At 60.2% G+C, this 18,938-nt stretch overlaps 2 protein-coding genes across 2 annotated transcripts in view; both read right to left on the bottom strand.

Moving 5' to 3' along the window:
• PLEKHG5 (pleckstrin homology domain containing, family G (with RhoGef domain) member 5) overlaps positions 1-5,771 on the bottom strand; it is a 6,125-nt gene extending 354 nt beyond the window's left edge. Inside the window, 20 exon segments of the mRNA XM_010565355.1 lie at positions 1-13; positions 15-356; positions 431-570; positions 642-757; positions 829-961; positions 1,062-1,181; positions 1,355-1,492; positions 1,579-1,728; positions 1,798-1,908; positions 1,987-2,136; positions 2,251-2,301; positions 2,395-2,490; positions 2,565-2,735; positions 2,913-3,098; positions 4,675-4,823; positions 4,901-5,037; positions 5,116-5,207; positions 5,310-5,370; positions 5,451-5,553; positions 5,714-5,771. The exon segment at positions 1-13 is cut by the window's left edge and continues 354 nt beyond it. Of these exon segments, the coding sequence (XP_010563657.1) occupies positions 1-13; positions 15-356; positions 431-570; positions 642-757; positions 829-961; positions 1,062-1,181; positions 1,355-1,492; positions 1,579-1,728; positions 1,798-1,908; positions 1,987-2,136; positions 2,251-2,301; positions 2,395-2,490; positions 2,565-2,735; positions 2,913-3,098; positions 4,675-4,823; positions 4,901-5,037; positions 5,116-5,207; positions 5,310-5,370; positions 5,451-5,553; positions 5,714-5,756 (2,502 nt within the window). The 5' untranslated portion in view covers positions 5,757-5,771.
• A 6,809-nt stretch (positions 5,772-12,580) lies between these two features.
• On the bottom strand, positions 12,581-18,932 carry NOL9 (nucleolar protein 9). The gene is made up of 11 exons (XM_010565354.1): positions 18,896-18,932; positions 18,558-18,685; positions 18,232-18,370; positions 17,558-17,654; positions 16,716-16,813; positions 15,776-15,937; positions 15,291-15,579; positions 14,499-14,610; positions 13,963-14,140; positions 13,191-13,324; positions 12,581-12,870 (listed from the first exon to the last, which is right to left on the bottom strand). The coding sequence occupies exons 1-11, from the start codon at positions 18,918-18,920 to the stop codon at positions 12,742-12,744; spliced, it is 1,491 nt and encodes a 496-aa protein (XP_010563656.1). The 5' UTR covers positions 18,921-18,932; the 3' UTR covers positions 12,581-12,741.
• Between the last annotated feature and the right edge of the window lie 6 nt (positions 18,933-18,938).

The following is an 18,938-nucleotide window of genomic DNA, read 5'->3' as shown; positions in this document are numbered from 1 at the left end:
GGGGGGCCGTGGGGGGCTCCCGCCCCTCCTCGGCCAACCCCTCCGGCTGCTGGCTGAAGTCCCGCAGGGAGGCGGGTGAGAGCGTGCCATAGGCACTGTCGATGGAAGATGAGCGGCAGCCGCCGGCCGGGGGAGCTGTGCCATGGGGCAGGGGTACAGGCAGGGCGCCCGCCGGCAGCTCCCGGGTGGGGGTCTCGGCAGAGGTGGAGGTGTCGGCAGAGGTGCCGGTGCTGATGGAGGAGCCGTCCGAGGTCGAGCCGAAGGGCCCTGCGTCCCAGTCTGGGGAGGAGAGCTCGCCGCCACCGCCGTCTGCCGCCGCCACCATGGCAAGGGTCTCGGTGGAGCCGTCGGAGGGGCTGCGGGGGCAGCAGGGTAAGGAGGGGGCCATGCCAGGCTGGAGGCGTTTGGGGGCCCCCCTCTCGCTCCCTACCACCACTGCGAGTCCGGGCTGGCGCTGCCGCGGCGCATGACGGTGGGTGAACTGGCAGCTGAGGCGCTGCTCTCGCCGTCCTCTTCCTCCTCCTCCTCCTCCTCCAGGTGCCGGCGCTGCCGCAGCCGCTGCAGCAGGTTCTGGGGAGGGGGAGGCATCAGAGAGGCACGGGGAGCCCATGGGACCCCCAGCCGCCCCCTGCGCCCCTCACCTGGGCGTTGCGCACTGCCTCGACCCAGCTGCGGCACAGCGACTGCCCGCTGGCCTGGAAGGTGTAGGCGGCGACGGCGCTCCCCAGCTCGTTCAGGTAGATGAGGAGGAAGGAGCCTGTGGGCAGGAGCTGTCAAGCGGCATCCAGGGACCCCCCCGCAGCCCCCTTCACCCCCGGCGCCTCTCACCTGGGTCCCTGAGCTCCCGGCAGACGACCTTGTCCACCAGCAAGGGCTGCCGGACCACCTTGGTGCGCTCAGCCTTCTTGAGGGGCTTGGTGATGAGGAAGAGGTCGGTGAAGAGGAAGCAGTAGACGTCCATCTGGGGGCGAGAGCAGGGCCGTGGGCGCCAGCCGGCGCAGCGGGCAGGGGCAGGCGGGCAGGGGCTGGGGCCGAGGCTCCGCGTCCCCCGTGGTCCTCACCTTGCTGTCTTTACCTTCCCGCATCCGCAGGCCGCCCTCGAGGAGGAGCTGCCGGGTGTCCTCCGGGGAGGTGCCAGGGATGGGAGCCGTCAGGTCCAGCCGCAGGAACTCCTTCAGCAGCTGCCGGGAGCCCCCGGCGTCAGTGCCAGGCACAGCATGGGGTGGCACGGGGTAGCGTGGCATGGGGTGGCATGGGGTGGCATAACTCGGTATGGCATGGGGCAGCAGGACATGGTATGAGGCAGTGTGGCCTGGGGCGGCGTGGCATCGTGGGTCCGCCCTGCCCAGCCTACCTTGTCCACCTCATCCGTGCTGCCCTCCACCACCTCGTAGGCGTCAATGCGGCTGAGGATGGCGGCCAGGCGCTGCCGCTCCTGCCGCTGGCGCATCCGCGAGTTGACGTCATTGATGAAGCGCTCCACGGAGCAAATCTGCGGCCGGGGTGGTGGTGGGTTCGAGAGGCCAGGGGGTACCACCTCACGCCGCGCCCCACCACCCTGTGCCCCCAGCCCCCTACCATGGTGGTGACAGCGTCGCGGGCGCATGGGTCGTCTGTCTTCTTCAGCACAGACTTGAGGAGCAGCGGGTACTTGGTGAGGCGCTGGTGGGGCTTCACCAGCATGTCGCTCAGCTTCAGGCGGCTGCACTGCTCGTGCTTCTCGGCCCACTGCGGCATGCAGGTGTCAGCCTCGGCACCGGCGCCGGCCCCGGCCCCGGCCCCAGCCGCTCCCCTTACCGTCACGTAGGCGCGGAAGAGCTCGCTGTCCCGCAGCAGCGCCCGCATGTACTCCATGCAGCCCTCCTCCTCCATGCAGTACCGCACGTAGGGCTTGAAGAGGGAACTGAACTGGGAAACGCAAGGCGGGAGTCACCGCAGGGCGCAGCGTGATATGGTCCCCCGCCGTGGCACCGGGTCTCTGCTCACCATCTTGAAGCCATCAAGGAAGTCAACGGGGTCGAGCAGTGCCCCGGTCCGGCGTGCCTTGGCCAGCACCGGGGCCATGACGCCACGCCACAGCTCACGGTGCAGCCGGATGATCTCGCCAATGTTGCTGAAGAGCCGCTCGGCGTCCACCTGCAGGTGTGAGGCAGGCAGCTGCCTGGGGACGGCACCCTCCCCTCGCCGGTGTGGCCAGACTGAGGTCCCTTCCCCGACCCAGGGCATCCCCGCAGCCCCCCCACCGCTCACCTCGCAGAGCAGCCCCGACTCCTGCAGGTTCAGCAGGCAGCAGAGGAAGAGCTGCAGGGACAAAGCGGGGAGCCGGTGGGGTGCAGCCGCGGCCCCCGGCCCCCTGCCGCAGTGTGGCACGGCGTGGCTGCCGCCGGCACTCACGTCGGTGATGACTTTGAGCTTGCGGATGTAAGTGGCCTCGGTGTGCAGCAGCTCCCAGATGGCTTCCTGCTGGTGGCACTGCCGGCGCGACAGGGCCTGTCGGGCTGAGCGTCAGCGCTGCGCCGGTGGCTGGGCAGAGCCACCGCAGCCCCCCAGACTCCCAACCCTACCTCCGCTCCCTGGATGATCTGCTGCCAGCTGTCCTCCAGCACCAGCCCGGCCTCGTCCCCGTCCTCCTCCCAGGAGTCACGGTCGAAGCGGAGCTGGGGCGGCAGCTTGGGCAGCCCGAAGCTGCCGTAGGCATGCAGCCTGCTCGCCAGCTGCTCCAGCTTCTCCGTCTCCTGGCCGAAAGTGGGGGGGCAGAGCAGCTGGGCGGGGGGCTGGCGGAGACGTGCCACGGACCCCCTCACCCTGCCGCAGAGCTGGGGGGGGGCTCAAGCCCCAGGGACCCATCCCAGCTCCCCAGCATAGCCGCGAGCAGCTCCCACGCCCCCTCCCCGAGCCCGCGTCCCACCTACCCGCCCAAAGGAGCCGGTGCTGGTGCCGGAGCCAAAGAAGCCACTGAAGCGGCTAGCGGCACGGTTCTTCCAGGTGTCGGTGCCATTGGCAGGCACAGAGCCACCGCCGTGCAAGGTCGGCTCAGGGCTGGGGATGCTGGAATCCCCCAGGAACTCCGTCATGTTCTTCCTCCGCCGGCCCGGAGCCTGCAGCGGGGACAGCCGGTGCCCCCGGGGTCAGCGCCTGGCACAGCTGTGCCACCGGGATGGGGACAGCAGCACGGTGCGGTGCGATGCTACAGCAAGGCTGACGTTGAGCGCCCATGGGACGGACAGACACCCTGATGGCACCCACAGGCAGCGGGGTCCCCCCGGCCACGATCCCCTGCCCGCACTGACCTGCCTACCTGCATCCTGGGGGCGCAGGGCCCCTGGTGCTGCCTGGCCGAGCCCGGCTGGTCGTGGGCAAGCGGTCCCGGCAGCCTCAGGGCATCCCATGGGGTGCAGCACCCTGGCCAAGCCGCCTGCCCAGCCGCGCTCCCAGCTCGGACGGCGGAGCCGGAGCTGGGCAGGCTGTGGCCGGGCTCCTCCGAAACAAAAGGAGGTGGGGCCAGTGCCGAAAACCTTATTTCCCTCCTTACCAGATAAGCTAACCAGAGCCGAACAATTCACCGGCAGAGATCAAAGCCCCCCGGCCGACCACGAGAGCTGGGTCACGGCCAAGCGGCTCCTGCTGGTCCAGGCACCACTGCACCGGCTGCCTCCCCGTGTATCCCTGGGCCGTGCCGGGACACGGCCACTGCCATCTCCTTGCCCCGGCACAAAGGGCAGCAGGGCCGGGGCTCCCTACGTGCCACTGAGCCACGGGATGCAGCACGCTGCCGCCGCCACCGCCGGCACGGCCCTGCACCCTGCCCTGTCTGCAGACCCAGGTGGGGACAGCCACCGTGGGCACCATCGCTGTTACTCACCGTGCCACCGGGTCCCCAGGGACCCCGACCGCTGCTGGCCCCATCGCCCTGGCATGGCTCTGCTCCTGCCTGCTGCCGGGAAGGTGGCGGGGGCCGAGACCCCCGCAGGGGCGGCTGGTTGCCCCCTGGCCCCCCTGCCCCGCCGGGGCTGTGCCGGTCCCGCAGCCAGGTGTTGTAGTGCTGGATGCGGGCAGCCACCAGCCCCGGCCACGCGGCCAGCTTGCCACCCTCAGGGGCTGACCGGCACGGGGCTGAGCACCACCTTGTCCCCGCCGGCCCCCCTGGAGCTGCTCCCTGTGAGCGTGGCAGCCTGCTCCCGTGGGGAGTGGCGGCCAGCCCGGTCCCACGGCTTATCTGGGGCCAGGGTTCACGGGGCAGGACTGAGCTGTGCTCAGCAGCTGTCAGGCACCGCGGCGAGAGGAGGACTGGCAGCCAGGGAGAGCTGCAGGGCCGGGGCGGCACCGAGCGGCTGCCATTGCTGGGGCCACTGGGGCTCCTGTTTGCCTTTGCTCTGGTGCCAGCCTGTACGTGGCACGGCTGCAGGGCCGGTGCCACCGGCTGAGCTGCCACGCCTGGCACGGGGTGCTGCCCGTGCCCCGCCACCACGGCACAACCGGCATGGCACAGCGAGGAGCCAAACCGGCTCTTTGGGACTCCAGGGGGGTCTTCAGCCCATGCCCCATGAGGCCACCCAGGAGACGCCGTGCCGCTGCCCCACGTCCCCATCTTCCCAGCAAGGACGGCTACAGGGGGATCCCACGGCCCACCAGCCCCTCCCCAATTCCCCTCTCAGGGCTGGCACTGGCACTCACCAGGCTGTCAGTGCCCTCCCGGTGTCCTGGCATGGGCTCCGGCGCCGGCCCAAGGAGCGCGGTGGTGCTGGCAGGGTGCAGGAGGGGCAAGCTGGCTGACCTGGCATCCCGTGCCGCCTGCTCCACCTTCAGCTCATCGCCAGGCTTGGCTGCGGGAGCATCAAGCGGTCAGAGTCCCCTGGGAGCCCCCGGGGCAGCCAAGCCTCCCACTGGGCCCCTGCCACACCTTTTACCCGCAGGTAGTGCCCCCCGAAGCGGTACGCCTCGAACTGGAGGGAGAGTGGCGTGTGGGACTGGTCCAGGAAGATGTCCACCTTGCTCGGCTCAATCGCCTTCCTCTCGAAGACCGGCAGCAGCACCTCCCTGCGGGGACAGGAGCCCCACATCCATCTCCACGTCTGTCCCCGCACCGGTCCCTGCATCTGTCCCCAGCAGACTCACCCCAGAGACTTCTTCTTTGCGGCTGGCACGATCTCCGCCTCGATGTTGACGCTGAGGTCGAACTTCAGGGTGAAGCACTCCTTGCTGGGGTCCTGGGGGGAGGCGGCAGCCGCTCACCCAGGGGTCCCTCCCGCCCGGCTGGGGCCATGCTGCTGCCCCACCGAGCGCCCCGGGGAGAGGGGCCGGTGCCTTACGTCCGTATGCCTGCGCCGAGCCTTCTTCTTGGGCAGCTTCAGGGCCGAGCTCCTCCGCTCCCTGCAGGCACAGGGCAGGCAGGGTGACGGGGACGCCGCGGGCTGGGGATGCAGAGGGGACGCGCGGGGCCGGGGGCTCACCCTCTGCTATCCGCCAGTCCCTCCTCCTCCTCCTCCACGTCAGAGGCAGGGCTGGTGCGCGGGGGGCACGAGCGCGTCGACATGTTGCGGGCCAGGATGGAGCCTGCAAACGGGCGTCGAGCTGGGCTGCACCGGCACCCCCAGCCCCGTGCCGGCTCTGGCCGCATCCCACTCCCATCCCTGTGCCGCGCCGGCCCGGAGCACATCCCGATGCTACAGAGCCACTGGGAGCAGCGGTGCCGGCCGCATCCAGCCCTGCTCACCTTGTGGGGGCAGGTCGAAGCGGATATGGCCATCGAAGTGCATGGCGCCATGGAGGCGGCCGTCGCAGAGCTCACACAGGCTGAGGGGACCGCTGCGGTTCAGCTGCCGGCACTCCACATGGTGGCATACCTGCAGGCGCACGCGTCAGCCGGGCACGGGCTGCCCCGGGGGATGCCGGCAATGGCACGCCGGTGGGAAGGACGGGCAGCACCACGAGCAGCCGGGTCCCCCCTTCCCATCCCCATCCCCATCCGCTGCCGGCACGCCGCTTGTGGGCAGCGTCAAGGCCAGAGCGGGCACGGGGAAAGCAGCGTGAGCAGGAGACGGCCACAAGGCAGGGGGTCCTGCACTGCAGAGCCCCCTCCCCACTCCACCACACTGAGCAGGGACCCTGGGAAGGCTGTGCGTGCCTAGGCACAGAGGGGGAGTCGGGGGACAGCCACCTGTGCCCGTGCCACCCGCACCTTGCCGGGTGCCAGGGAAGGCCGCCCTCCCGCACCACGGCCCCTTTGTGCTGGCGAGAGCAGTGTCCCTGCAGCGGGACAGAGGAAGCGAGCGTCTGTGGCGAAACAATGCTCGAAGCCGGCGCGTTTCCTCCGATTGTGTGCCGGCTGCGGCCCCGGCCCCAGCCCCGCCGGGCATTCACAGCGGGTTATTTTTAAACCCCCGGCCGGGCCCCCAGCGCAGTACACGGCCCGTGACCCCCGGCCAGTGCCCGCCTGGCTGGGGGGTCCAGCTGGCCCCGCTCTTGGGCACTGCAGTGCCATAGGCCACTGCCGGTGAGCCCCACCGCACTGCTGGCACGTCCCCGTCCCCGTGCGGGACCCCCATTGCCGCCCTGCATGTGGAGGGCTGCGAGGGGCTGCTGGGGAGTAGCAAACCCTGCCTGGGCTTGCCTGCTGTGCACCATGCCGCTGGAAGGAGGAAGCGCCCGTGCAGCTCCGGCCACCCCCGCTTCCTGCCCTCCTTTCTCCCGGCGCTGCTGAGGTCAGAGCTGACGCGCTCCCGCCACCCGCGCGCTCCCCGAGGAGCCGCCGGTCCCTCCGCAGCACCCGCTGCCGCGGCACCCACCGGTGTCCTACCCCGGGCCACGAGAAAGCCCCGGCCCCAGCCCTCCTGCTCTCCCACCGTGTGCCCCAAGCCCAACACCCTCACGGCCATTGTGGCACCTGCGAGACAGGGAGCGTGGCCAAGGGCTCCAGGCAGCAACTGCGGCTGGCGCTCGCTCAGTGGGCATCCCACGGGGCCCTTACCAGGCGCCCCACCGGGATGCAGGGCTCCCCACCCACCCTGTGCTGGCGGCTCAGCCCTGGGCTCGTCCCCGCGGGACAACACCCAAACCCCTCTGCCCACCGGCTCCTGGCCCCACCACGCTCCCGGCACACGGCAGCTTCGCCCTCGGCAGCTGCACCGCTAAGCGAGGGGGGATCCGATGCAGCTCCGTGCCACAGCAGGATGAGCCCCAGCCCGGCCAGAACCCCCCCCCCGCCCCACGCTACCTGCTGGGCGCTGTTGGGGGTCTCTGGTGACGGCGGCAGGGTGGCCCCGGTGGGTCCCTCCTGGCGGTCCCAGCCGTGCCCCGGTGTGGCCATAGCCCAGCGCCACGTGTGCCCCCGGCAGTGCTGGCCCTGCCACCCCAGCTGTGCAAACAAAGCGCAGCGGCACACCTCCCAGCTTAGCCTGGCTACCGTCCTGCCTGCTGCACCAGAAAGACACCTCCTGCGACCCGGCACAGGAATTCCAGGGACGCACCAGGAGCCGGTGCATGGGTCCTGGCCAGACCCGCACCTGGCCAGCCGGTGGGAGAGAAGGGACCCTAAATCTGCTCTGGCGTCATGTTAGCAAGCAGGGGACAGACGGGCTGGAGCGGATTAGCCCGAATCACACTAGCTAGGGGAAACGGGCAAGCTACCTCCATGCCATTAAATGCCGGCAGGACCACAACAGCACCAGGGACTGCATGCCCAGCACGGGCCAGGGGGCACGTGGCTGGCAGGGGGCTGCTGGCCGTGCCAGGGGAGCTTTGTAGAGCGGCAGGTCGGGCACAGCCACCCGCTGCCCCTTCTCACCCACGAGACCAACGCCAGGCGCCGGCAGAAGGCAGCTGCCCGGCACTCACCGCCCACCACCCCCACAGGGACCCACCTTGGCCGCCCTCCTCTCGCCGGTGCAGTTGGGGTTCTGGCAGCGCAGCACCGTCTCCTCTGGTGGGCACGGCTCGGCTGTGGGAGAGAGGGAGGTCAGTGCCGGCGTGCCGCGGGGAGGCCCCTCCAGTCCTGCTCCCAGACCTGCCCACGCAGTGGGGCAGCGCCAAGGCTCCCACACCGCAAACCCTGGGTTTAAGAGCTTGGCAAAGCCGAGGCTGGGCATGCCTGCTCCTGCCTGCCCCACAGGCCATCCAGGGGGATGAAACCCCATGCCCAAGAGCCAGCGCTGCATCCCCGCTGGGGGAAGGTGCCGTGCATCCCGCAGCATCAGGATCCAGCACCTACTGCCCGGCGCCCCAAATCGCAGGATCAGGACACGGACCTGCCCCAGCTGCCCCGGGGCCAGCACGGACCTGGGCTGCGGCAGGAACGCTAAATCTGCCGCTTGCCAGCCCCCAGCAGGGCTTAGGAGGCACTTTAAGCTTTGACAGTTAAATCGGCCTTATAGACAAATCCTATTTTGAAGGCTTTTGTTACACGTCGCATCTAATTGTTTAAAAATAACAGACTCCGGCCACTTGCAGCAAACGAGCTGCACGAACACCCTCCTGCAGGGCAGTCCCGCTGCAGGGCAGGGACGCTCCGATGGGAAGCTGTCCTGCTGGGCACTGAGCCGACGTAGGGGACGTGGGGAGGCCAGGCGGCACGGCCGCACCGGACAGCACCACCGCACCAGCCCCAGCAGCAGGGCAGGCGGCACAGGGTCTTCCCCCGCCGCGCCGCTCCCCTCTCCCGCATTCCTCCTGCCAACAAAAACAGCATCCGCGCCGGCCTGAGCGGGAGCGTGGCCAAGGCCGGGGTTAGACTCAGTCTGCGGGAAAAACCGCCTTTTGGGGCAGTGCCGAAAAAGCTGCCGCTTCTGCCTGGAGAGAGGGAGGCGACCCGAAGCGGTGCTGGCCGCCCCAGCTCCCGGCCAGGAGGCGAGCCCGGGTGCAGGTGGGCGCTGCTGGACGACGGCGCAGGAGCAGCCGGGCAGGGCTCGGCTCACCGCCCCCCAGGAGAGGGCTGGGAACCGGGGCCACCGTGCTGCCCCCGCGGCAGAAGCACAATGAGGGCTCTGTCCCCGCGGCTGCCCCGCAGCGCCCGCCGGGCTGGGCCAGCCCCCCGCCCCCCACCGCCGCCGTTTCACTTGACCTATCGGGAATAATAACAGAAACAAACGAGGAATTCTTTCACGCACCCAAGGGAAAGTTTTCCAAACTCACCAAAAACTCGAGGTTGGCCGGAGCAGCCAGCAGTGCCGAGGACCAGCCCCGTGCCACGGCCACAGCCGCGTGGCTTTTCCCAACCGGTGACCCTGGCAGCAGGTCACGCGCGCACTAGGGCCTTAGGCGTGCCGGTGGGAGCTCCTTGGCAGGGAACGTGCAGAGGGAGCCCCAGTTTCTGGCAGAGGCAGGAGGGTGTCCGGCTCCCCACCGGACACTTTGGGGGCCGGAGGAGGGATCCTGTCCCCACCAGCTCCTCTCCCCGGCCGGTCACCTCCTCCTCTTCCTGGTGCCACGGGCTGCGTTATCACACCCGGCTCTCACGGTGACGGCAAACGAGTTTGAAACCGGACCGTCCTTGCACCAGAGCGCACCGTGGCAGCTCGCCATTTCAGATGCCTGAGCCGGAAGGAGCGGTGCCGGTGGCACAGGGCCGTTTACTGAGCGTTCCCCGGCTGCACCTGCAGCATTCTCCCTGTCTCATCGCTGCAGCACCCTCACTGCCTTCCCTACAGCATCCCAGCAGCATCCCCACTCCGGCCGGAGCTTCTCCCAGACCCTCACCCTTGTTGCCAGGGCTGGAGGTTTTTGGCCGAGTGGGGCTGCCCGCAGCCTGCCGGCCCCCCCGCAGCCCCCCGGCCACCTACCCCCGAGCTCCTCGCTGATGTCCAGGTTGGAGCTCCAGGAGAAGCGCTCCACCGCCCCGTACTCCAGCCCTGCCAGCCCTGCGGGCAAAGCCTCCAGTTCGTAGGCGCCCCGCTTCTTCCAGTACAGAAACATCCTGGGGTCGCGGCCGGGGGGGGCCCCCCCGGAGCTGTGCCCACCCTGCCGGGGCCACCGGTGGGACTAACCCGGGGAGCCCGGCTCCGGCTTTAAGAGCAGATCCCGGTCTCCGGACAAGCGGCGCATTCAGGCCGGCGGCCGGGAGCTGCGGGGCTGCGGAGGGTGCCGCTGGAGGCTGCCCAGCGCCCGCGCGGGGGGCACACAAAGGGCCTTTCTTCAGCCTCCTACGGACATTGCACAAATTTCACTTTCCGCCGTCTATGAAAGACATTCGGCCGCAGAGACAAGACGCGCTTGTGATTAAAATAATCGGCATGAAGAGGGGGGCTGTTCGGCGGCTCTGCCGTCGGACAGCTTTTGGGGGGGCAGGAATGCACCGCCCTGGGCCCCGGCTGCACCCCTGCGCTTGCGGACACACTGGGGGCCCCCAGCCCACGCGGGGAAAGCCAGGGGTCTTTGGGGGTTTTTCCCTCCCTGCTAAACCCGAGTAAATGGGAAAGCACCAGATAAGGCTTAAAACCCACAAAGGCAGCAAAGGACAGCACCTCTGTCCTGCTCCATGCAAACCCCTCCCTAAAACGGGGAAAACCAAAACACCGCACGGGACAATCAGCTGGGCTGAGACCATCCCAGCCCCCAAAGTCATCGGCATCAACAGCATCTTCTCCCAAAGGCGCGACATGCTCCCCACAGTTTTGCTGCTTCTAGGTGCCCTTTGCCAGAAAAGATAGTCAGAAACTAAAAAAGAAATCATCGCTACAAAGTTAATAGATGCTAACGTATTAAAAAAAAAATTTAAAAAATTCCTGCTTTATTTAGCACATCCTTGATGTTTGAAGTGCTAAGTAACCCATTTCCTATCGATCGAAGTACCAAGTGCTCCCACCCTCACCAGCGGGATGCTATGCCAAGGTTTACACTCCGAAGTCCCCAGCCACACACTCGAGGCTCGGCACAGGTGCACGGGGGTTACTCACTCGTCCCCCGGCTCCGACAAGGGGAGCCCCGCTCGGCCAGTGCAGGGTCCGTCACTCTCGGCCAGGTGAGGCAGATGCTGGGGGGCCGGTGACAGCACAGAGGGGTATGCTCGGCCCCGGGGGGTTTACGGCGCCGGGCATCTCACCCGTACCGCTCGCCTGTCTCACCTTTCCCAGCGCCTTTTCCACCCACTCTCCCGAGACTTGAACTCCCGCCTCGCCCCACCCAGGATTTTCCCCCTGGCTGCACGATGGTGGCCCCTGTATTTATTTTAGCCACTGTGCAGGCCAGGTTGCCGGCCAAGTCCTTCCTTTGCTGCCAGAGCCAGCCAGATGGGGATAATTAGGCCTGGATTAAGTTAAAGCTTTAACTCTTTAAAAGGCAGCAACGCCACGCAGCCCCTCACAGCTCCTCTCCAGCTCCGCCCCCTCCCCGCCAGTCATCCCATTTAATTTGTTCGTTTACAGGTAGGTACACAGAGTGCTAGCAAATCTCCTTGCAAACCAGATAAAAACATTTTTTGTGGATTACTCACGCCCACAGCAGCCACCAGCTGAAAAGACCGAGCATCGAGTGGCATGCCCACTGCATCCCTCCTTCCTCCGCAGGAGAAACCTGGCTGCAGGGGGTCTGAACAGGCACCCGTCTCGGGGCGCTGCAGACCCCCAGGCCAGACTGTCCCTCTGCTCTGGGACACAGGCAGGGCTGTGTCACATTAGTAGGAACCGCTCTTAGAAGTCCAGTTATTTTTGCAGTCTTGGATCCATTAAATGCCTGACATGCCGATATTACCCATTCATAAGTGGTTTTCCCAAACAGGTCCTCAACTCAGCCTGAGATGCTCACTCACCTCCTCTGCGTGACTCCCACCAACCTCATCTTCACTCCAGAGCAAACTGCTGCCCCAACAAAGAGCTGGGGGGAGGGGAAAAAAAAAAAAAAAGTTCCTCTAGTCTTTCCCAGTGGGGCACAGACCAGGTAACGAGTGAGGCAAGACCAAGCACCCCAGTGGTCCACACAGATCGTGGGTTACAAGTTCCTCCCCACTTCTGTCCCATTTTAGCCTCTAGCTGTAGCACAACCTATTCAGACAGAGCTGGGCGACACATCTGAGCCAGACCCAGAGCTCTTCCCAGACCCGCGCTCAAGACTTTGAACTTAAACTGTAGCAGCAGGGTATGCGGCCAGAGCCAGCTGCAAGGCGGAATAAAGCACCAGTGTCGCCAGCCACAGAGGGCTGCATGGGGCCGTCGCCACAGCGAGGTATGACAGAGCGGGGGACTCCCTCCAGCGGCTGTATCTGCAGTCACGCAGGAAGAGAGAGAGGATTTTCTGACTTGCTCCTTCCTCCCCAGTCTCCTGGACAAGCGAAACACCCAGATGCGGGTCAGCCACAGCACCAGGGAGAGAACCACCGGCAGGAGCTCTTCCCCAAACCACGAGTAGCCTAAGGTTACGGCTACTAGGAAGTCATGCTCACGCCACCGCGCATTGCGCTCTGAAACCCAGAGCTAACCGAAGGCTGGGCTTCAAACAGAGAACTGCTGCTGAACCAAGGCCGAGAACACTTTCGATGGCAACCACCCCCAGCTGGCATCAGTCGTGTCCAAGTCCACACAGGCTGAGGAAAAAATTCAAACCAAACCAATGTTTTTAATAGATATTTATTACAAAACACCAAAATACAAACTGAAAATATAAAACATTATCAAAAACAGACACACCGTAGTATCTACACTGGACACATGCCCAGGGTCTCTCAGAGCTCTGCAGCACCCAGGGCTTCTGTGACCATACCTGGCTCTTGCCAGTCTCTGTACAAAACAAATCCCATGGTCCGAGGTCTCCCAGGCTTTAGGTGTAATCACACTCGAACGCGTACTCCCTCCTCTTGAAATGCTTCTTCTTTTTCAGCTTTCCAGAGCCCAAGATGCTGTAGTTATAATCGGATGTGACATAGGGGATCTCTCCCTCAACTCCTTGCTGGAACTAAACCAGAAACAACTTTAAGAACTCTTATCTTCAACAGAATGGGAAGCACTTTCCTCTACAGACTGAGCGAGCTGACTGGTGGAAAGGAGCAAGCCACCATCGAACAAATCCCGCGCTGGTATCTGAAACATGAGAAGAACGTTCTCCTCTCTCTTGTTTCTACAGGTTAAGGACAGTTTCCAAGAGAGATAACCATCTGGTAATGCCCAGACATCTCCAGGCACGCATAAGCCTCAGAAATAAGAAAACGGAAAACCCGCCAGCCAGCCTAAGCTCAGCCAGCTTCCACCCTCTTCCTGTGCAGCTCCTACCTGGCCCACAAGAACACAGTTTGGGACAGCAATATTTCCAAGGAGCAAACAATTCACTAGTCTCAGGTTCTCTGGAGGCACTGGCGTCAGAATGTGGTAAAGCTTCTTCTCCATTTCTACCCCTCGGACAATTCCTGAAAAAAATACAGGCAAAGTTCAGTCTTAACTCCTCCTGATCACTTCGGAGCGAATAACTGGACACAGCTGAAGCTCTCTGAATAAACAGCTCTTCTAGAACCAAGAGAAGGATTTGAGACACATCATGACAAAAACCTGCATTGTTGTATCCCACTCCTCCAGTACCTCAGCGTACATATGAACAAACAGCCAACTTCCCAAACTGCATATCCTTGTTCACTGGTACCTTCCTAGAGGAACCCGAGTAGCTCAGTATCAACCTCCAAGTCAGAACCGTAATATTGAGTCGTAGAAGGAAATGCACAGCTAAAGGTATTTTGCATAAGCCACATGGAATCTGCTTTTGAGAATGTGAATCCAGAAAGGAAGTAAATTGTCAAGTTATGAAAGAGCAAGAGAAGCAAGTGACAAAAGGCTCTGCTCAGCGACATTCCCCACAGCTGTTACTGCAAGTTAATGAAAACCAAAGGACTTGAAGAGCAGGTTGCAATAGAAGAGAACCCATGATTATTCTCTTATCTCATCCCACTTTTTCAGTTGTTTTTCAAAGAGTAGGCAATTCTGTCACTCTGCAACCTATCTGTCAGAATACGACAGGTGAGAACACAGCTCAAGGTTTCCCAGGCTCGCTCACCAAAGCCAAGGCAATCACAGACCGGTGTCTGTGTCAGCAAGACTGGCCCATCGGTTTGGCATCTGATTTCATCCGGTATCCTGCAGAGCCCAACCCAGCTGGCGTTCACTGCATACATGATGTTGGTAGGAGCGACATCGGTGTGAATAACCCTGAGTGCAACAGCATTGAAAGGTACCTGAAGGGGTAAAAAAAAAGAAAAAAACTGTTCATTAGCTCAATGTCAATGTAGTTTTGAGTTCAGAGACAAGGTAATGCTCTGAAAGCTCCCAACACACACCTACGCACAGGCATTATCTCAGTGGCAAACACAACATTTTCAACACTAACACCTGAACACGCAGAAAACATGTGCCACACTGACATCACAACAAAAACCTCACTTCTAGATACACTGGATAAAGTCGCTATCTTTTTGCGGATTACAGAGCATTCTTCCCTCTTCCACAAAACATGTGCAGTACAAGCAGAACTGTCAATTACTATGAGACAGGCCCTCCACACCATCTCCAAGCCTTTCAAAAACGCTCATTTACCTGATATGGCACAAGACTGTGCAGTGGAAGCACCGCCCCTATGTCTGGGGACTGCAGCTGACCCAGGTAACCCAGTATGGACATGTCACGCAAGATGCCGCTATGTACTCGCCTGGAAAAATAACCGCAACAAGTCAAGGAAAGGCAGCACACCCTCACACAGCGACCCAAACCAGATACCCCAGACAGTCCCAAGTATACCATACAGTATTAGCCGCTATTTCATGCAAATTTAGTTTTTGAAACATCTACAGCTGAAGAACATTTAGAGCTACGTTTTTATTACCGCTAAGGGATCGCAGGATTTAGGGCATTGTTTCAACTTTAAAAAGGCATTAATTATCTTTCACCATCAGCATCAGAGATGCTCAAAGTATCAGAGAAATTAAGAAATAAGGTGATCCATCATCTACGTCTGTACGAAATGGGTAAGGAACCTCCCAGTTAGAAAAGAGACACATAATGTTCCGCAATTCCAAGTGGAAGTCATGCCCAGTGTAAAACTAAGTAACTGACAGTAGTCACTGGGAGTAGGGAGGAACAACCTTCCCCCCTGCCTAAAAAAACTAAACCTACACAAACCTCCACCCAAACACCCCCCTTCTCCCAACCCAAGTACCCAGAAAACCCAAACACCCCCCAAACATAACCCCCTAATAAGTAAACTAACCAGCTCTGACTGCTTTAATGGAACTCTCGAGGCCAAAGCAAAGCAAGAGCCTTTATCATCAGGACCACCCATGATTTTGTTAAGCCCACTAACTGCCACGTAGCGCTGAACTTTCTACTTACGCTTCACCTGCAACCCCTGCTCGAGGGAATTCTGGATGGACGTACAGCAACTTATACTCAGGAGCTGATGCATCTCCCTCCCCTTCAGAGGACTTCCAGCTTCCTATTCCACTCATACCCATCTGCTTGCATTTGGCTTGCTGTTTGCCTTTGGTGTACAGGCCAGGAGTGAGATGAACATACTCTGGGGTGAGCGGAGCCATGGCTTTCCAGTCATACACATCCATCTGAACAATGTGACTGGGTGACAACAGCCGAATGATATCAATCAGAAGCAGCAACCCCTCACCTTTAGGAAGCAGAGAAAACATGATTGCTACCACTACGTATACAGGTCGGAACACTGTTATGGAAGACCAGTACTAGCTCAAGGTGGGTAAGCCTTACTTTTGGGTTCTGGACTGTCTAGAAAGCGTGGTGGTGTACCGCTACGATTATTACCTCCCTTCTGCACCACCCCTTAAGAACAGATTTATCCTGTTTACCTTTCACCCAGCCCATGGTGTTGATGACTAAAGGCACTTCCTTCTTGTAGGAGCTGAACACATACTTCACAACATCAAGGTATCTTTCCGTGTCCTGCTCACAACTAGTCTGTCCGTAATACACCATCTTACGTGGCGTTTGTTGATGAGTGAACGGTGGACCTGAAAAAGCAAGCAGCAAACAAACCTCTAGTGTTTTCAGTAAGTCAAATCAGAAAACTCCCATCCCCGTAGCACCTATGTGCAATCCCTTCCAAAATAATCTGTCCTCTTTTCACATGCTAATAGTCCTTCCTGTGCAGCCTGCACCTTATGGAGAAACTTTACTGTCACTTGCAAGGCTCCATGCTAGGAATTTTGTTTGTTTGGGTTTTTTCTTGTTTGTTTGTTTTAAGTCACTGGTTACATACTTGCGAATTTTTAAACCACCGTCTTCTCTGACAGACTATCCAGAAAGTAAACCAGTCTGGCCGTATCCTTTTCAGACAGTGACCCAAATCCCCAAGACCAGAACCACCACCGATTTCTCTGGCTCTAGTTTTTCTACGCTCATAATGACAGCCCCCAACCTAAAACTTCCCCCTAAAACTCAAGCTAGCTTTATCTACGGATACTAAAAACTGGGAAAGATCTTCCCAAAGAGACCTTTCAAATCTGAAAGGCTTAAAATCCACCCTGACATGTCACAGCCTGTTCCACCACCTTATAAACAACTATTGTCTCTAAGACACAAAAAACGAGCGGGGAGAATAGCTCCATGTTACTTTGCGAGATTCTCATGGAGTTTACATGCAAGAAAACTTTAACAGCCTTGGTTTTAGTTTCTCTGTGCACCTCGGACAGACGTGGCAGCTTCCCCTAAGGACAGCCTCTACTCAGAAAGCACCTTCTGGATATGAAACACGTTTGTGGCAACTGCAGAAAACGGCAAAACACGTACCAAGAATTGGCTCCGTTACATTACTTAAAGACACGCATCCAGGCGGTGTAAACTCGGTTTGACCGATGTCACATTCCATATATTCAACCGAGGGAAGGCTGCAGTGGAAGAAGCCTGTATATTAGCGTCCACTTAAAAAAGAAACAGGACACGACCTGGAACACATCAGAAGCACAATCTGATTTTGTTCCAGGTTGTCAAAATTAAATTCTTGAATACAATCAAACCAAAACTCATCTCTCTCCTTCCCTGACTTGAGAGGGTATTAAGCAAGAATGTAAAAGGCTCCCCTATAGTGCAATATTATATTACAATAGCTCCGTACCCATCCAGCTTTAAGGGAAGCAGCTGGAACAATAATCGGAGGTGGTACTAATCAAGTATACTGCCTCTCCGACGTTAACTGGGCACCCTAAGACCAGCCATTTGAAATTTATAAATTTTATTATCTTTATTTTAAGCACGCAATGGTCAGGAGAATAAGCTTCTACACCTTGCTCTGCCAAGAATCTTCAAAGACGCTAACAAATTATAACCTACTGTGTCTTTCTAAGCATTCCAACTACCAGTTCCTTACCGAACCCTAACTACTCAGTTCCAAATTAGTTCACATACTCCAATACAACAATTTAGTAGTATTTCAATAGAAATGCTTCAGTAGTCAACTTTTCTGAAAGGAACCCAAAACAAGAATGCCTATTTTTCTGCACTTTTGTTTGTTTGCTTTTAAAAGATATCTACCTTCCAGTTAACAGCTTTTCTGAGAATCCTGGCAGGCAGTTTTTTCCTTCTCCTAAATCCCATGCAGTACTTAAAAACTTGTAGAACATGAAAAGACTCACCGATTCAGTAACAGATTAATCAGGTATCTGTTAAATGTCGATTTCCCAGTGTTTTTTGGGCCACACACTAGAACCACCGGGACACCTTCATCTTCCGCTGGAAAAATAAACATAGTCTGAAACTGACCAATGCTGTCAGTTACTCTGATGTGCCCTGTTTACATAAATTTGTTAAAAAAACAAAAGCCCGAAAAACCCTACAGACTTTGCGGTCTGACTAGGATGCATTTGAATTAAACGGAAAAAAAATACATTCAAGAGAAGCATGTTAAGTGTACCAGTGTAAAGGGAAAAAGCTGCTGAAGCGAGAAGCAAGCCCTAGCACTACAACCCAGCATGTATGAACTCCAGTTGCTCATGGTATTTTAGATGTTGCTGGGTAAGTAAGGGGACTTTTTTTTCTACCTGCTACAAAAGAGAGCACAATGAGAGTTTTGACGTCAGACTGGGAAGTGCCTTTACAGCAGCAAGCTGCGCATCTGGCAGGAGAGGCACAAACCCACTCGAGGCGATGCACAAGCTCAAGACTCCCACTATTCAGGAGAAAAATATGACTCTCCATCAGTGCCTGTCACAGGGCACACCCTCCCTAACCTGAACTCACAAAAAGCCTCATGAATTTCCTTTCTTCAGGCTACTAAACCCCCCAACCTCACCAAGTGCACGCCACTCACCACAGCATGCTTGGATCAGCTCCTCCAGAGCCAGCAACATGCTCTCTGACACCAGCAACCCACGGTCAGGGCTACACTTCACGATGCCAACAGATGCCAGAACTGCATCTTCCGGCGTGAAGCTGGATTCTTCCTTTTTCTAGGGAAGAGGGAAAAACGCTTAGACAGGCGTGCGTAAGGCCTTGTAGCTGCGCTACTGGACACTGACAGGCACTCAAAGCAGGGCAGCCACCTCTCGCTCCGCACGAGGCCTGTTTCTGGGAAGGCGCGACATCCGTGCCACCACCCAGGGCGGAGTGGGCATCTTGACACCCTCTGGGTCTCACCTGGGGCTCGAAGAGCCGTGACAGCGGCGGGTAGCTCAGCAGGAACCGCGTCACCGGCGTGTCCAGGTGCTCCAGCAGCACCACGGCACACTCCGGCGAGAACCTGGCCATCACCTTCACCCGCGCCTCTGCAACGGAGGGAGAGCGCCGTCCTCAGACCGCACTAAAGAGCGGTGGAGGCGCCGCGCGCAAAATGGCGGACGCCCCGCACCGCGCCGCACACAAAATGGCCGCCTCCCGCACCCCACGCAAAATGGCGGCCACCCCGCACCGCACGCAAAATGGCGGCCCAGCAACCGGCCGGCCGACCGCCCACCCCGCACCGGGCTGGCACTCACGGCGGCGGACGCTGTGCGCCCGCATAGCGGCGCGGGCGGCGGC

This window comes from Haliaeetus leucocephalus, unplaced genomic scaffold, assembly GCF_000737465.1.
Source record: "Haliaeetus leucocephalus isolate CR32 unplaced genomic scaffold, Haliaeetus_leucocephalus-4.0 Scaffold190, whole genome shotgun sequence".
Lineage (NCBI taxonomy): Eukaryota > Metazoa > Chordata > Aves > Accipitriformes > Accipitridae > Haliaeetus > Haliaeetus leucocephalus.
The sequence above is the reverse complement of the archived record's forward strand: the minus strand, read 5'-3'. Positions and strand labels throughout refer to the sequence as shown.